Genomic DNA, 19141 nt, shown 5'->3' with positions numbered 1-19141 from the left:
TCCCTTTGTATTTTCATTTATCCTAAGAGATTTCTAGTTTCAATTAACTTCTCTCGCCTCTTTATTTGGGGCAAAGGGAGGAAGGAAAAGAAGGGGAAAGACTCTTAAATCTATCGTCTGAGTCATTATATGATATTGCATTTTAATTACATTATGGGCTGAGTTTGGCTGTCTCTTTAGATAGATCAATATCAAAGCAGTCTTTCAAAAGGCAAAGGCTTGTTAGAGTTTACTCTGCCATGGTATTACCAAGACTTCATTAATTTTTATAGCTACTGAGTTTGCTTTATCCTCATTTTTATTTTTAATGTCTATTTTTCTTTGCTTCCATGCATGGAATTGACCTAAAAAAACTTTATAAAAATGTGCCCAATATAAGAATATTCTTTTCTTTTTCTGCTATTTTACCATTTTCTTTAAAATGAATCATTTGAAGAAAAACAGAACTTTTTTTTTATTAAAACACAAGACTTCAGTGCTCAGAATCCCAATAAATTCTGATTTGCACATCCTGAAGCTGAGACTTCATACCAATATCAGTGCTTATGATTCCAGCTCATCAGAATACCAGGATTAAACAACAGATGTGATTTAATTCTAAGCTGAAAGATATGTTAGTAAAAAAGACGGTTTTCTGAATGGTTTCTGAGACACTGTAAGGCCTTTGACATGTTCATTTAGAGATTACAACAAGGTGGCATAAATCCAATTCACCTGAATGCTAAAATAAACAGACCTTTTCTAGAGACCTCGCAAGGGAAGTGACAGACAGAATGAGGTAAATACTAGAGTTTTAAGGATAAGGGTATTTATTTTACCAAGAAGTCTCGTGCATGGCTTAACCTGCCTTTCAGCATCAAGCTTTGCAAAACTGTATCATTTTTTGAGAGTTCACTTGAAGAAATGAAAGGAAATAAAATTGACTGCAGATGGTCAACCCAAGGAATAAAGTCCAGTCCTACTCTGCTCTAACTCAAGGCATCACTGTTAGCAATGGCTCTTCCCTCCTCACTGATTTTCAGATTGTTTCTATATTGCAATTTAACTATTTAAATGTGGGAGCCACTAGATAAAGCAGGTTGGTTCTCCTGCCTTGAAAACTAACCAGCTACAACTAGTGGTGACAAGGGTATTTTAAACTGATTTTGGATAAAAGAAAAACAAGAAAAAATGATTATAAAAAGTTAAAGGGGCAGGGTTTTGTTTGTAGGCTGAGCCTACCAGCCATCCCAGACACATGTAAGACTCCTTCCTATTCTGGAGGAAACCCCTGCCTTCCTCTCCCTGTCAACCACCTTCCTGCTCCTCTTCCTCCCTCGGGCTGATGCCCTATTTAATTCTAGCACTGGGAGCTCTTTTCCCAGGACCAACATCCTACTTGTCATGGAATAAGACTGCTTATTTACTCACTTCCTTAAGTAATTCTATATATTCTGTAAAATGTAAATCAGAAAATACAAAGACTATTCTAATCAAATATCCAAACATATTCTAGGTCTGTGCCAGTTTATGCTCACCCTACACTGACTACAATTCTCCAGTGAAAGTCTTCAAGAATAAGACAAGAACAAAAAGAAACAAGCTGCCTTAATAAATGCGTATACAACACATCCTTTTCCAAAACCAGGCAGGTATAAAGAGCCACAATATCGTGATAGCCAGAGTCTCTATAAGAGTTTCATCCCTTCTTCAGCCATTTGATTGACAACTCTGATTTCCATCAGTTTTATTTAAAAGCTTGATGTGATTTTCTACCGCTATTCTTTCATAGCCTAATAAATAACCTTTTTTTTTTTTTTTTTTTTTAATGAACTGTAAGATGGGTTTTTAATGTGAACCTTTTAAACGTCAAAATTCTCACACACTGCAGCCTCCAAAAAGGCACAGATAGCCTGGCTGGGATGCCCTGTTCAGACAAAAAAACTCACATTATGCCTATGATAAATGAACACAGCTGCTAGGACTGTCTTTATGTACCGGACAGCCTTCTGATTTTGCTCAGTAATTGGCTCTGTAATGGCATTTTCCTACTTTCATATAGAAAAAGTGCATTTTGTGTAATAATCTTCCTTGGAAAAAAAAACTAGCCATTTTGCGGGGGGAAGGGGAAAGGCAGAAGCCAGGGAAGAGAAGAGTGAGGGGGGAGGCAGTACCTCTGATTCAAGTAGCAGCTTATTTATTACGCTTGTTCGTACCTTTTAAAATCCTGTGTTCTTCCCAATCTATGGAACAAACTCGAAAAAGCAATCAAGTACTAATCTGGGAGCCTCTGAAACATTGCACATTTCTATAGCTGTTATATTGAATCTATCCTTCATAAATGTGACTACAGCTGTTTCCAGCACCAGTGTCTGCCTCAAGTTTGAATTTTACTATTTGCTGTTATTTTCAGGTTATTGCTACCAGCAGGAGATAATAAATTGGGTTCTAAAGTATCTTGTTTCCCTATATATTTTTACTGAGGTAGTGATCTGGAGGAAGAGTGGAAGAGGAAATCAGCTCTGATATGATTATTTCCATAATGTAATTTTAAGCCAATAAATAAATAATCTGTGAATAATAGTCATATGGACACATACTTGCAGGCATACATACCAACACTATGTTAAAAAGCAACAATGATGACCAGACAGAGGGAGAAATGTATAGGAAGGGATTTTGGTTGCAGGGATTCCTTTCAAATTTAGTTTTTCAACTCCTCAGGAGTTAAATAACACTTTTTTTCCTGGAGCTTAACTTCATTTCCCTTTTACAATGAAAAAAACAAGTATTTCTGATATTAACACCTAAATGAGACATTTCTAAATATCACTAACATATCTGGTATACACACAAAGAATATCAGGACTGTCTCATATACTGGTGCAGCCATATTTTAGCTAATATTCAATTCTCTAGGCAATAAATCCAGATGTTTACCATATCTTTTGGCAAAACTAAGACAAATTAATGATTGCCAGGGTACAAGAAAGGGATGGCATATCTTTGTGAAAGTTCTTTACTGCCTTTGCCAGGACTTATAAACCAAAGACACCTGGATCAATACGAAGGGAAATTACTTGAGAAAATCACAAAGGAATAAGTTGTGTTATAAAAACACCTACATGTGTATAACATAATAGGGATAAACCAGCACAACATTTGTAAGTAATTTCTCTAACCTGAAAGACTTGCTTTTATAGCAAAACCAAAAGATTAGACAAAGGAGAAGTAGTGAATGTAATTTAACTAGCCTAGAAACGGCGCCAACCCTAGTCCAGTGCATCCTTCCATTAAAAAGCCTAATGCACCCCATGCCTGATGGAAAGGGTTCCTTTATGCTTTTAAGAAGAATCAATTAGTTTTGAAGCCACAAGGCACCAAGTTGAAGTCCTATTTTCAATTAAAATCTATTTAACAGACAAGAAACAATGTATGAATAGAAGGCTAATCACAGCATGAAAGAGGGTTAATAGCAGATTGCCAAGAGCAACAACGGTTTAATGTATTTCAGAACAATAAAGATCCTCGCAATTTTATTAAAGTGACACACACTATTAGCACTGCATGGAATAAAAGTTTCCCTGTGTCCATATTCTCTGCTGTACAACGCGATCCTGATCCCAACTGGGATATTGTGTTGTTTTACTACAGCAGAATTTGTAGAGATTATCGACAGAACTGGCAAAAATTCAGAGTGAGCATGGGGCTTCCCACCCACAGTCATACAACTGAGCAGACCAGGGGTGACAAGCCATTAAGAGTGTCCAGAAAAAACAGCAGAGGCAACAGGGAAAGAAAAAGGGATTCTCCAGGACATTTGAGCCATGTTGGCTGTTATCCAGAAAAGGCCACAAGATGCTGGAAATCACTGGGACAGACCACCAGAGAGGGTGAAAGAAGCCACAAGAAAAACAGGGAAGAAAGCCCAAAGGTGAGGATATACTTCACGAAAGCCTCGTAAGAGTGTGAACTTTGCCCATTGCTAAGTTTAGTAGGAGCAGGTAGGAGCACCAAGGAGCAGAAATCTGTTCCGTGAATGCCACATCCCTGCAGGAGTCCTGGTACCACAAGAAAAGCACCTCTGTGGATGTGTCTATGATACTGGGACACGGTACAGGTAGCCCGAAGCTAAGCTGGTGACACGCTAAGCTAGTCTACTCACGGCACGGCCGTGCCGGCTCGGATGCTGAAAGCAGCAGGGCTGCTTCACGCGGAGCTGGCCCACGTTCACAAGCTTGACTTATCTCGAATGTCTCCTGTTCCAGGACCAGCCCAGCTACCACTGGCTTTGTTATCTCTCCCCAGTGTCCCACTTTGTGGTGTAGCCTCGTACATACAAATCCTTTTATTTTTTCATCTGACTCAACATTATTGTTTGAACACAATGCAGCTCCCCGCCCTCGTAACAACAACGGGACAAAATTACTCAGAACAAACCGTCGCTGTTTTGAATAAAATTAATCCAGTTCCAGTGGCAGGAAATAATGACAGAAACACAAATGCAATTAAAATCTTAGCTTTCAAAGATAAAACCCTAAACTAAAATGTAGTATCTCATGTGAACTGACTGGGCAGCATATTATTTGCTGCATACCAAAGCCAGCTATAGAAATAAAAGTATTTGTAAAGGGATAAATATTTCATGGTCATATCAAATAGCCTGTTGACAAAAAAAGGCATATTCTTTATAAGGCACCTTTTAGAAGGCGCACTTCTTCCACTGTCAAAGTCTTTTTATACATTATTCTCTTCATTTTACTTTAATTAGTTTCTAGACATGAAAGAACTGAAAATATTACACCTCTAAAAGACATTAGGGAAAATGTTTTTCTCCCTAATGGATTCAAACTAAAATTTTTGAAATACACATTTAAACACTACTGTCAAGCACCGCAACGATCTGAATAAAATCATTTCCTCTCTTGCTTCTAAAGGGTTTCCCCCAAAGAAGCCAGCTGTTACATATTTATTTTTCCATTATGTGAGTTGTATCTCATAAATTCTGCTCAGCATTTGGTGAGCTTACAGATCAATAATTCGGCATCCCAGCAATATAAATCTGATGCAGACTTGCCTGAATATATTTCACACTTCAGAGGTGTATTTCTCATCTTTTCAAGCCAGTTCAGTCATCCCAATGATAAATAACCAGTGTGGGATGAGAGGGATCCTTGGGGGGGGCTTCTTCCACCTGAGAGCATGGTGTCTGTGATTCAGGTCAACTAAGCCCCAGGCTGGATGCTCCTGTTGCTGTACCACAAGCCAGTCGAACAAAGCTTTTTTTTCACACCACTGCTGACCATCAGTTCTCTCCCCACTATGGTCCTAGTCAAGTTTTCTCATTACTAATACATTCTAACCTGTTCGTTTTCAATTTCATAAACCAGACAAGGACAACAGGATTTAAACATCGAAGTCCCTAAATTCTAATTTCCGTAGAGTAAATCAATCTTCTCATTCCTGCAGCTTCACCAGCATAAATTTGAAAAAAAAACAGCTTGCATTTAATGTAGGGCTCATATTCCACACGGTTCATATTCATTCCAACACTGCATATCCCATGCCAACTCCTGCAGGCAGCTTATCTCCATCAATGCTATCTTTTCCCAATAAATATGCAGGATGGTAACAGTCATAAATGACAACAACCTGCACAACCAACTTACTGTTTCTGAAGAGTTGGACCTGGTGGCTCACAACACAGCTAGCACCCAAGGGGATGGTGGCACAGTCGACTAAGACTCTTCATTGGTATTTTTCTTTTCCTGAAACTACTTCCATAGTTTATTGAACAGATGCCACGTACCAATTTGAAACACTAATCCCCCAGAAGACACGCACTGGAAGATCATGATTCAGAGCAGAACAAAGAACTTGCAGGGAAAAAAATGTGGCACCCTCATTAGGAAACAGAGCGTACAGAGCAAAGGGAGCAAACCCACATATTTTAGAGCTAAAAAAGACAAAAGGGCAAAAAGAAAGGGATGAGAATAAATATAGACTAATAGAAGATAAGAATGAAAGGAGTCCTCAAATTCATCTCTGTGCAACTCCAAAGAGGCACTAATTTCTGGAAAATAAAATACAGTGCCAAAACATCTCCCATATGGGAAATAAGAATAGTCTGAAAAGTTCACTCATCAGATAAGAAAGGATTAGACATTTTTGTCTCTCAGAAGTAGGGGGAAAGCTCAATATTTTGTGGAAAACAAGAAAGGCTAAAGGCCATAAAATTATCATTTTGAGACTTGTATAAGTAGGACTTAGATGAAAGTGCAGGGGAACACTTTCACTTTCAGACCATTTGGGGATTCTGTCAGTGAAGTGGCTTGTAAGACAAAAATACATAAGGGAATACACATAGGGATGGATCAGAAAGTAACCATTAGACCTGAAAAAGTACTTGAGTATTTACAAAGTCCTGAATTGTAAACAGACTAAAGGAGGTTTTGCTGCTACAGCTGGTGACTCGCAAGTTTATAAAAAAAATCTGATGTAAGATGAACCAGGTGGAACTGCGTCCCAAAAATAAAGCAAAAATGGGTATAGGCTGGTGAACGACAGTGGAATAATCAAGTCAAGAAATCATGTTTACTAACAGGTGAGGGTTGAATATCTCTCAAAGGAAAGAGGGGTATAAAAGTAATAAAGACTTCTGTAAGAAATAGTTTTGCAGGGTAGCACTAGAAGATACCTCAGAGTAATGAAGGCACAACTACCTCACACACCTGCTATTGAAATCCAAGATCAAATAAAAATAAATATATGGAGATAAATATGACAGAGACACTCATTAAGCAAAAAAAAATTGTAAACAAAACCTTAGAAACTTGTACAGGTATGAGAACTTAATGTGGATTTTCAGGTGGAAAAATAACAGAAATTAAGAAGATACAAAACTGCAATGATTTGCTGGTGAGATGGTAATAAGAGATACATTTTATTAGCCAAGTTTACTATGCTGGGTAAACAATAAAGAAGATTCGAGGAAAACCAGCATTTCACAAAGGTCTTTTCAGTCCTATAATTAAAACTTAAGCAGACAGGCTCCAAAAAACATTATAAGAAAATTCTGAGAGTGAGAGGTAAATCGGATCCCATTCAAACAAGTAAAAAAGAAAAAACGTCAAGATATGTAAGGCTCAAATTTTATGAAAGAATGACAGGGTAGGCAGATCTCTAGTTAGAAAGTTACAGAAAATATGGAGAGAACAGGAATCCCAGTCACTAGGGATAGGAGGTAATTAGTTCGGAGAAGAGAGGAAATGCTTCCGGAGACTTTTATAAGGGATGCCATCCCCAGACTATTGATAAAGAGCTATAGTCTCTAGATAAATCCAAAAAGCAAGATTTAATTAGAAAACAGAAGGATACACCCTGGCCTTCAGGAAAGAAGGTAAAAAAGTCCTGAGGAAGATTATTAAATGTAAGCACCTCATAAGTTTATTAACTGTTTGAACATAAACACAGACACCATCCCCAGACTCTAAGAGGAATTTTAACTCCCATATTATTGGACTTATTTATTGTGAGTGAGAGGAGAGCTGTATTGGCAAACAAGGAGAGACTTTTCATAAACTGATCATTGCATAATATTCTTCCATACTTTTACCAAATGCCTTTTTTTTGGTACACTGGGGCTTGTTAGTTAGTGATGTTCACCCAGATTAATTAAATTTTATTGTTGGAAAACACATTTCAGATAACATTTTATAAAATCAACAGCCACAAAAATCTTATCTCAATCCAGAAAAGCCCACTTACAAAAGAGAAGAAAATATATGTGTGCCACGTTTGCAGTGTCTGACCGTGAAAATAAGTTGAGGATCTGCATTTCTGCTTTATTTAAAAGAGCTTCCATACGAGTGAACAGATATACATTAAAAAAGAGGTACAAAGAAGGGTAAGCACCACCACCTCTACAGTTTGCTCCAGACACGGGACATCCAGGAACAGGGATCAGGGAGTATCCAGAGATGAAGGGCAGAAAGGGCACATTGGAGCTGTACCATAGGTAGCTCACTTGTATATTCTATGCTACTTTTTGTGCAGAATTTGTCTCCTCCTTAAAAGCAACATCATTTCAAACACGTAGATTTAGTGCTTCCACCTCTGGTTATCAAAACAATAATGATAAACTTGAAGTATTAGATGACCACCTCTCTGTGAAAATTAAGCATTATAAATTTAAATGTGTTAAAATTCAATGAGATGCTTAAAGAAAAAACACAAGGATCTGTTTAAAGTTAATTATGTTGAAGTTCAGTGTAAATTAACAAAAGTCTCACAACTGAGTAGAGATGTAGATTCCTCAGAGAGAATAGCTAACGTTAAAAACAGCGCAGTCTCTTAACACAGGTGCCTATACATTGGCTTACCTACATACACACAAATACAGATATCTGAATGACACAACACTTTACACATTTACCAAGGGTTCCCTGCCAGCTTCGTCTAGATATAGGAGTCTCAGAATGCAAGAACATTACAAAGGACTTCAAAGATTGGAAGACCTTCTGCCTCCAAATACTCATCACCGATGTTAAAAGTATGGACTTCCTCCTTAAGGCCTGAAAAATATATAACTTCACTTAGATCAAGATAGGGATTTCTTAGTTAGGTCACCTCTTGGCAGAGAAAGATACGAAATCTTATCAATCCATTTCTGAAAGTAATACCTGAGTGAAAGTTTTCCATTTCCACTATGTTCAAGTTGGAATTTTATAATCAAAATATAGAAAGATTTCAGCAGCCTTAACCTTCTGAATAACTGATATGTAGGGACTCAAGAAAACAGGGACTCCCTTTCTAAATATACACATTTTAATAAAAGAAGAAATAGATGGGAAGACTAAGCAAATGAAAAATGGGAGAGATATCCTTGGGGGATAAAAGAGCTTTGAGCAATATGTATAAATATATCACAGATGGTACCTGTCTCCAACTAGGATTCAACATATTTTATCCGAGAATGCTGCTGGAGAGACCACAGGACAAAAATCTTCTTTCACATATGTTATTGGGCCTAGGTCCAAATTCTCATTGGAAGTAACCAGAAGAATAACAACTGTGATGGATGGTAATATCCTATTAGACTCGCTTGTTTGATTCCTGAATGATCCCTTTAAGGACACTCAAGAGGTGAAGAAAGAAAAATTACTGTACTTCTGATAGTAGCAATTAGAATCTGTATTTGCTTATACATAGAAGGATTAACTTCCTCATCTTCTCCCCCATCACTGAAAAAATGGTACAATAAAATATGAGATGCCCTAGTGATGAATAAAAGTATTCTATCAGTTCAGATTGCCAGAAAAGAGGCCAGAAAAGATGTCATTCCTTATTTATTCAAAGAACAAAAATTGATCAGCTAGTAAATGAGATACACTGACTATTACTGGATAGGGAGGGATAATAGGGAAGGCTTTCCTTCTTTCTATTTGCATGCGATTATGTTGACAGTAGATGGGGTTCTCACTTTCTAAGGACTACTGAAAATCTGCACCACTGCCTTGAAACTGAGGTAGTAATTCATACCCTGTACAATTGCTCTGCACATTTGGTTTTTTTAGTAGCCTATGTGATTTTTTTTTTCTTTTTTAAAGAAAGGGTTAGAACTGTAAAAACAAGGAAGAGGTATGCGAGTGTTTCCTTTTTGTTGAGGGGAGGCCTTGCAATTTTTAAGTTGAACTGAACTTTGAACAAGGGAAAAAACTGCAGGTGATCACACACTGGATATATAGCACCAATTCTGTTACGAATTATGTTGGTGTAAGTGTTTCAGATGGACTCCTCTAATCTTCTTGAGTAATTCACAACACTGAAAAAGAATAAGGAAGTGTGAATGAAGTCAGTTAAAGGTTGCTGCTCACCAGCTTGCCGTACAGTGGCTGCATGGACCACAGAAGCGGTCAGAAGGATGAAGACAGTCAAGAAATGTTACACACCTCTCATCAACAGCACTTTTCTTAATTTAAAAGTCATGTGCATCGCACACTTGTGCAGAACAACAGAGGTGGGGTTGTGTTGAGAGAGCAAGGTCATGCCAGATGTTTGGGAGAGGTGAAGCAGCAACTATGCATGGACTGAGTAGAGATTAAAACAGGTCTGGTTTTCTATAATCTCAGAGTCTGTGTGGGATGCTAGGACACACTGGGCATCCAGGAAACATTTGCTTTGCCTTTGTAAGTAAATAAATCTAAGATATGGTACTGTGTTCTTATTATCTTACATCTCTGCTCAAAACCATATTCTGCAAGAGCACTACCTAGAGTAAATAATACAGCCTAATATGAATTATTCATCACGCATCTGTATATACTCATTATTCCTCTAAAAGAAATATAACTCACTTCCAGAGTCCAAAAACCGTCTGTCTGCTCAGAAGTTGTGACAATATTATTTTTGCTTTCCCCTTCAAATCACAAGAAAGATTGTGCATCAATCTGAAGCAGAGGCTAAAGCCATATCCACAATGGAGAGTGACATCTTTTTTTATACTCTAAACCACAGATAAATGTATTCAGCTACCAAGGGGCTGGGCCACCTGATATACGAGAGAGGAAGAAAACTCAACCCCAAGCAAGATTTAGCTCCTTCATTCTTTGAAACCCTCCCACACAAGTAACCTACAGAACTGGCAGCAATTCACCCCAGAAGGCTGTGGCTCCTGGCATTTCCTCAGGACCCTGAGGACCATGCCCTCCTGCGCCCTCGGGTGCTGAGTAACACCTCCCTATGGAAGTATGGATACGAGGGCATCAGCTAGCCAAAGCCTATTAATGATTGCACGTTACCTACCTTTTTTCTTCCCCCTGTTTCTCTTACTCTGATCTACTTGGGCCAGACATTTCACAACAACCCTACACACGTACCTTCCTTCAGTCGGTGCATCCCAAGTTCCACGGTGATTTGGACACAGTAGACCTCCCGGGTTTGTATGCCACCTCCACAAAGGCCTACATGCTTGTGCTGGCGAGGGTCCTCCTGGTCAAGAAGGAGAGACACTTGGCAAGCTTTCCATTCAGAAGTCCTCCAGGCAAACCTGTGGAAATAAAAGAGAGCAAGTAAAACAACAGGTTTTGAAAGGCTATGGGTGAGGGAGTGGTACTTTATTAGATGGCAAAATACACTCGGTTTAATCTTTATAGCAGCACTTCCCTGTCCAAAACAGGGAACGTTTTGAAACATTTTGAATGTTAAATTTACAAAGGTTAAGTATTTGCTATTTGTCTGGAGTACTTGTGTAAAACTTTTCACATAGGACTAATCTCCAAAGCATTCTGAAACACTAAATCATCCTGACAACACCTTTGAGCAGGCTGCAAAGAAGGAACGAAGATTAAGAGGTTCGATTAAGTGCGAAAACTAGTTTTCAAACATGTGGCTCAAACCACTAAACCACCCCTCCCTGCCAAGAGCTGAACACCTCACTCTGAAATGCACTTAATAGCTAAAACCCTACATACATCAATGGAGCTCTAAGCACCGGGCGGCTTTTCTACAGGTGACAGCTTTATAAACGCCTAGGGTACTACCAATTTCTTTAAGGGATTGGCTAAAGTAACTCAGTTCTCTCATTTCAGTTTCCAGAAGTTGTGATACACAGCAAGCTCTAGATAAAAATAGTTTCATTCCATATTCCATTCACACCTAAAGAGCATTAATGGTTTTCAAGGTAGGATAACGTTCTTGGGCACAGATACATGAATGCTGTACAATTATCATTGGTATGTACCAGCCTAAATGCCAGGAAGAACTTCTTAAAACTATAGGGAAAACAATATTGTGAATCAGTGGAAAGCAAAAGTTATTTCCGCATCATATCTGAAAATGTAGAGCATATTTCTAATACAACAGTTTTCACAGGCATAATTCATTTTGATTCACAGTCCACAGTATCAGCAGAGTAAATAAGAGCCCAAAGTCTTTCCTAGCTTCATGAACACAAATCTTAGGCAATATTGTTTTTATAACCAATCTGTTCACACTTCTGCTGCTTTATTCCTTTGCTCCTCTAAATTTCATAGTTTACTTTTTCCATACAATCTTTGGGTCTTGTGTAATGTAGACTATGTAAAATAATTTCCTTCTTTTATTCTCAAGACAAACACTCTCTCCTCTTACAGCAGATCCACAGTCGTTAAAACTATGTATGTTTGTTAACCTCCTGACTGATCACCATAAGCTCAAGCACAATGGGGTGCCTCTGCAGAAAAAGCCTTCCATGTTGTAATTCTGTGTATTCTCCATAGCGAGAATCTGTTCCTGACTACAGCTATGGCAAGGAAACATGCATCCCAAAATTACACGAAAAATACAAACATTAGTTTGCCGGAGCACACATCAGTGTTCTCTTAACTTCTTATGTTGTAAATATGGGCATAACAATGATTTCTAGCCACAATGCACTTAGGAATTTTTTAACATACTCATGGAAGATGTTTGTGAATATTGCCAATTACTTTTAATTTACAGGTACTTTTCAGATGAGCTGTCATGCTTTCTTAAATAGTATACAGTATCATGTGCAAATTTGGATATACTCACCAACAGGGAAAACAATGAAGAATACACTTTTCACATGACAAGAATGAAACACGTGAAGTCCCACAACATATAAAGCACAGCCATGAATTTTTTTCTTCTAGTAGTTCCTTCTGGGAGTTCCTAATCACATTTCTTGGGCCTGCAGTGTTAAAAGCAACCTTCCTCTTATCATAAAGGCAATGAAAAGTGCTCTTCATCAAACACCGGGTGAAGAGGATTCCTCCTCCACACCACTTAAGGACATTGTGCTCTTCAGATCTACACTTTCAAAACTAGAAGCTTAAATATAGAACACATGCATCTTTCCGCAGCCATGGAAATAGTTGTTTTAGGGAAGTATTACTTAAAACAATAATTGACTAAAGAAAAACTGATTATCAGTATCCGGCTTAGGTAGTCAGCTGTGAACTCGGGATCCTAAAGACTCATTTCCAGAGGTGTGAGCACCTGCTTCTCCTATTCAGCGTGAGCTGTGGGAGTTAACACCTATGAAAATTAGGCCATCAGTGATTAAAATTATGCAAAATAACTAAATCTGAGCTCAGAGATAATTAAACTTCATCAGCCCCTGAATCTGAAAAAAAAAAAAGATCCCTTTAGATATTTTCACAGAGTAACTGGATACTGTGCTACAGCACAGAGCAGTCTTTAATGAACAGCCATCAGGTGCTCCAGCCAGCACCTGCTCTGCTGTGAGCAGCTTAAAGCCTCAGCCCCATCAGCCCATCTTGCTTTTTCCCAGCTGGACATATCCTCAGCTGTCCAGAGCTTTCCGGTAACAAATCCTGACCCCCAAGCATTAGTTGTTTAAAAGGTACACATTTTCACGGCCATTAACAAGCCCACTACACCAGAAACGTATCCAAGGGATTGCTATCCCACTGAGCTGGAAACCTAATGCAAGACCTTTCCAGACAGACGCAGCGATCTGAGACAGCTTTGTGGCAGACTCTTTGCAGGGCTTTAAGCATTATGGCCAATACTTGGTATTAGTTTGCCCATCTACGGACTACACTAAAGACAATGAGAATTAAAACTACTTAATGAAGAGAAAGTGACTGCTTAATTTCTATTTATATTTAATCAGAAGCTTGTTAACAGCCATTAGCAAAAAAACAAGAATACTGGCTGGCAAATACTTGGGGGTTTTTGTAACTTTGGCAACCTCAAGCAAGTACTTGCAAATTATTAGCAATATCCACAGTGGTTTTACCACGTGACTAATTTCTCTAGCTGAACAAAGATGACCAAAGCCACCAATGCCACTGTGGACATTCTGTTGTTAGAGGAGACCGTACCAGAAACGCGCTGTACCATCGTTAAGCTAAGAGGCCAATACCATCCAGCCACCCCGTTCACCGTCCCCAAAGGGTGAAGAGCGTGATAACTCAGGAAGTGGAAGGGACATTATACATTAGGATCAAAGTTGGTCTAGTGTACTCTTGTGATCCTTATGCCAAAACCCGGCGGTGACGACAATTTCAAACATCAGTAGATTTAACATCTCATTTTAACTCGTACCAATACCTAGTTAGACTGATGCAAACTCAGTATAGTTGCAGTCCTAGCTGTGACCCATATTTATCTGCAGACCTCTTATTATAGCTAAAAAAATCTCAGCCCTTCCCTTTGCCTTCCCAATAGGCTTGTTCCAGTTTTGACAATCCTGTTTGAGTTACAGGAAGAGTTATAGAAGTTACAATCTTCTACTTCAAAGATTGACAGACCCTAGCTAGATAATGTCCCAAATGGGGACCTCCAGAATCCACAGTTATATCAGCCTGCTTAAGGAAACGGGCAAGAAAGACTGCTAGTTTAGAAACAATAGTGTGTGTTCTTGAGGTATGTAGGAGGGAACCTGGCTGATAAAGCTGAACAGCTTTTCACATCACAAGCCGTGCTCTGAATTTCCCTGCTAAACAGTCAGTTGAGGATGCAGAAGAGCTGGTCCGGCAGGTTTCTGTTATGATCAAGGCAAAGCGTGCTCTTGCACTGTGACACCCAACTGCAGCCGCAGAAGTGTCCAGCATGCAGCTAGAGAACCAAAGCTTCACCACAGATGGTTCCTGATCCGAGGGGAGGCAACAAAGCTGCCCAGCTTAATGGAACTCATTGCTGTGCGCCCAAGACCAGTGAAGGTCAAAGGGCTGAAGAGTAGTGTTGCTACAACTCCCAAAGTGTAACTCCAGCAGCCTACTAGCACGGTTCACTGCCTTTCCTTTCAAACCTCTCCTACTTCACACTAATGCCTTATCTTTAATTGGGGTACATAATGGGCCTCATTTACAAAGTGATACCATCACACCTGTATCTCAGCAGTAACCTCAAGCCTTTTGAAAAAATCAGGTCTTAAAACCTCCCCATTTTCCATCATTTAACTTCTGAAAAGCTTTGAATTTCCAACAAAGCAAAGAGAGTTTTTTTCTAAATCCCTGTCTCGTAACATAGCAACCACAACCAAAATGAAAGATTTAAAGACATAATCATAATTCTGGAAAATCTGTCTATTCCCAGTGAACACGAAAGCTACACATCAAGGATAAAAATGATATAATACATTGTTTTAAAACTGATGACTCAGTGACAGTTATGCAACAAACAAGTGCTCAGTATCTTTCCGATTTATAGTAACCTCTTGGTCTCTTTAGTCTATAGGACTTATGCTCTTAGTACTTACACAAGTTTTATACCTGTATATAACCATTGACTTTAATTGAGCTATCCCAAATTTATATCACAATAAAAGAAAGCAGAATCACCTCCTATGTATTTAAGCTTTTTAAACACTTAATCTAATCCCTTCAGAACAAACAACCAAAAGTAAAACAAAGCACAAAGCTCTGGAGTCCTACATGCAGTTAAAGTGTTTTATTTTCTTGCATTTAAACTATTGATTAAAGAAGTTATTGCAGACTTCAGCCATAAAATTAAAAGTCCTTCCCATTTAACAGCAAATTTACACTAATTGCTATGTACCTGCAATGGGACCTTTAACTTGTAGCCTTGCCATGGACATAGAGGTAATAGTTAACAGAGCAGTTCTGAAACTGAAGGTATTTTTTCCCCTTTGGATCCTTTTAGGAGGCTGGAATATAACTTCACCTATCTCCCCCTGCTGAGTACAACTCTGCAAGTGCTACTTCTTGAGCTGCTGCTTTTCTGTGTTACTGGATATAGTCCGGAATGTGTACCTTCATTCAGTCACGGGGTGTTCTCTGTCCCTGCATTAAAAAACAGACTCTAGAGAATCCCCTTGCTTCTGCTCAGAGACTTGCTCTCTTTCTGGTCTATGTCCTCACCCATTTTCTTTGCTGTGCCTGGAGCATGCTTTGGAAAGAATGCCAAAGAATAAAGCTAAAGGAAAGGCTACTTGTCTTAAACTCAACCAAAAAATAGCAAAGAGCAGATTTCCAGGAACTGGGAAAGTAAATAGGACTCTCATCTTAAAAGATTTTAAGACTAATCTGATTAGGCAAACACAAGCCAGAAAGAAAGAATGAACGGTTTATGTTGAGACCAGACGAAGGAGAGCGCCTTTTCTTTCTGCTGCTGAATCTCCTTAAATTCATCATCCTCTTTTAAGGGGAAGAAAGAAAAGATAACTGTTTGGTAAGCCTCAGCAAAGCCACAGATGAGGTGGCATATATTTAAGAGGAAAAAAAGCATAATCTTTCTAGGTATTACACTGCAAAGAGAATATGCTCAAATAAGGAGAATAGGAGCATCAAAGACTTCTTAATACTACATCCCTCTACGGCTGAAAGCTACTGCTTTCCAATCTGAAGTATTTCCAGTATCTCAGTCACCAATTCCCAAAGGCCAACACCAAATCACCAGGCCGTAAACTGTAACATGGACCGATAACGTCCTTCACCAGCTGCTGACACTTAAATAACATACTTAAAAATGTTTGACTTCTGTTCGTTCATACAAAATTCTGCCCCCCCAGCCTTACGTCTGGTAGACCCACAGCACACACTGCAACATTATAGCTTTTTATTCCTGCTTGTTTCTGCAGTATTGAATGGCCAAATCAAAGTCTGCTAAGCAGGCCCCTGTAAAATTCTCCTCAACACTGCATAGTGTGAGACAGTCAGAGCCTACCACCTGCATTTTGAGATATTACATCCTAGAAATAACGATTAACTAAATACCAGGGGTTTGGGGGGGGGGGGGGGTGGGTGTCCAATATTTTTAGCTAAGTGGCTTTATTAACCTGTAAGTCTAATGTTATTTTTCTGGGCTAGCTCATTAGGCAGTTTATCCTAGCTCACGCAGATACTTCACTGGAGGAGTTGCCTGAAGAACTGAAAGGTGTGCAGATATGGCAGGATGAGGAAGGTTTAAGAGTTCCTAGGCTCATGAAAACCTGGGCATAGCAGTGACATACTGAAAGAACAACAGGTTTCCTTCTATAGCAAGACTGGCACCTCCAGAAAATTATCAGTGTTATGCACCTTTTGGGCTCTCCTGGCTCTACGCCAAGCCCCTACAAATCATTTGCACTTTAATACAGTGCAATGTCAAAAAGTGGAAGTGAGAAACTAGGGACAGACACATGTCTGTTCACTCCCTGATTAACTACCAGTCAGTGTACCCCAATCAGGTGTCACCTGCACCCACGCTCCTATACAAAATCATCGAGACAATGTGTTAATCTATTGTCTTTGAAATTGATGTGCGTTTGGGCAGGAGCAAAAATCACTCTGTAAGAGCCTTTTCATAGGATGTAATCAAGCAATAGAATATTTTTTTTTTATACTTCCTCTCTTCTGCTAGCAGGGTGCATAAAAATGATCAGCATTTGATTTTGAATGAACCCAACGATATAGAGACATTTTTACAGGTTACGCCTTCCTAAGAAATGTATCTTGCAAAGGCTTTATCAAAGGTTCTGGCAGTATCTGGCAAAGCCCCAGAAACTCATGACTTGAGCACTAAATAGACCTTACATTAAACACACTCATTCACAGACAGGGAGATTTGTCTGCATGGATATAAAATTTTATCAATCTTGAAGCATTTTACACTCAATCTCAGAACATGTCACATGAAAAATTAAGCAATATTTTATTTTCTTTGCAAAGCAAACTAGCAACCCCCTATGCTAGCCTGACCAAGCATACACCATGGACTTGCAGATCAGACAGGCGAAATCCTCACCTTGTGCCAGAACAAAGATTGCCATAAACCAAGCAAGCACACAGGGACTGCAAAGTTTCCCATTTCAGGAAGTACCCAGAGAGAAGCTGAGTAAAGTCCAAGCTATTACCTCTGATCAGTTCCCATTTTCCTCAAGGAGGACTGGGATCTTTTTATGGGGAGATGAAGGGGAATCATTAAATCTTATCCAAAAATTACAATTTTAAAGCCAATAAAAACATAGCCATGGAGATGTGCCCAGTCTCTGTGCAGCTGAGGAAATTCTCCGAAACAGTCATCACTATGAAAGCCCCTTCAGAGAACAAGAGTATCTGCTCTCAATTTTTAAAATATGAAAATATAAACTGTAGTGGGTGTAATTTAAATGTATTTCTGTATATGTGTAATTATTGTGATAGAAGAACGACAATAGCAACAAGTACAAGAATATTACTAACAATAAATAATACCGCTAATCATAGTTAACAATGATCAAATTGATGATCTTTTAGACACAGAGAGAAAGCATGACACGTGACCCTCTCCACGCACAAACACTGAGCAGGGAAGATTTGCTTTGCACAAGGCAGTCATCAAACACTGGCTTATTTACTTCCAAAAACTGGGCTAAAAGCACTTGCTGTACCTGGGGCAAGGCTGCAGCAGCTCTTTCCCTCCCACGCTGCATGCTTCCCTCTCTTCCAGCTCTGGGCATTGCTTCCCAGTGCCCACCGCCACGCTCCGCACACCGCGACGCCGGCTCCGAAAGCCCGGGGCAAGATCCCCCCAGCCGCAGGTCCGTGAGCAGGCACTCCATGCAGACCACTCGGACGTTTCGCAGTCTTTAGCGATGACACAGGACTTGAAGGTCAAAGGGACAGGATCTTGCACACAGAGGCTGCGATAAGAACACAGTAAAACAACTGAGGAGGTGCTGCTTAATAAATTTATTTTTTTTTTTTTTTTTTTTTTCCGAGCCAAACCGCCGAAGAAGAAATCCATGGTCATCTGGGGTAAATCAAAAGACCTGCATCAACACCAATACAAGGAAAGTAAGAGGAGCTGTAATGCAGTGCACATAACACATTTCCAGGGAGTTCTGGGTGCAATCTTGCATGCCGAGTAGTTTGCAAATAATATACCTCATTTATTTAAAGTTAAAACAGATGCGAAAGGCACTATATTTGCTCCTGTGCAGTTAGAATTTCACAGTTTATCCAGGACGGAAAATAAAAGCCAAGCCCAAGAGAAATACTGCCACTGGTAACTATTCCCATCACCCCGCACACAGGACTAGCTGTCCACTATCCATCCATCCATCCATCCAAGTGTCAGCATGTCCTGCTGCACGACTCTGCTCTTTTAAAAAATAATTAGTCACACACTAATAAGAAAGGTGCTGGTTCTGTGAGGCTGTTATCAAACAAATGCTGTCAAACAAGGTCAGAGGGTTTCCAAACCTGACAAA

General features: G+C 39.3%; 1 protein-coding gene across 2 annotated transcripts in view; it reads right to left on the bottom strand.

The window, feature by feature from the left end:
- The window catches only part of THSD7B (thrombospondin type 1 domain containing 7B), a 549934-nt gene that overhangs the window by 190244 nt on the left and 340549 nt on the right, over window positions 1–19141 (bottom strand). For both annotated transcript variants that reach the window (XM_030018353.2, XM_030018354.2), the window contains 2 exons: window positions 18320–18571; window positions 10857–11026 (listed from right to left, as the gene is read on the bottom strand). In XM_030018353.2, coding sequence (XP_029874213.1) covers window positions 10857–11026; window positions 18320–18571 — 422 coding nt within the window. The remainder of the gene's footprint in view (window positions 1–10856; window positions 11027–18319; window positions 18572–19141) is intronic.

The sequence above is a fragment of the Aquila chrysaetos genome, chromosome 6, assembly GCF_900496995.4.
Source record: "Aquila chrysaetos chrysaetos chromosome 6, bAquChr1.4, whole genome shotgun sequence".
In the NCBI taxonomy this organism is placed as follows: Eukaryota; Metazoa; Chordata; class Aves; order Accipitriformes; family Accipitridae; genus Aquila; species Aquila chrysaetos.
This window is presented reverse-complemented; position numbering and strand designations above follow the sequence as displayed.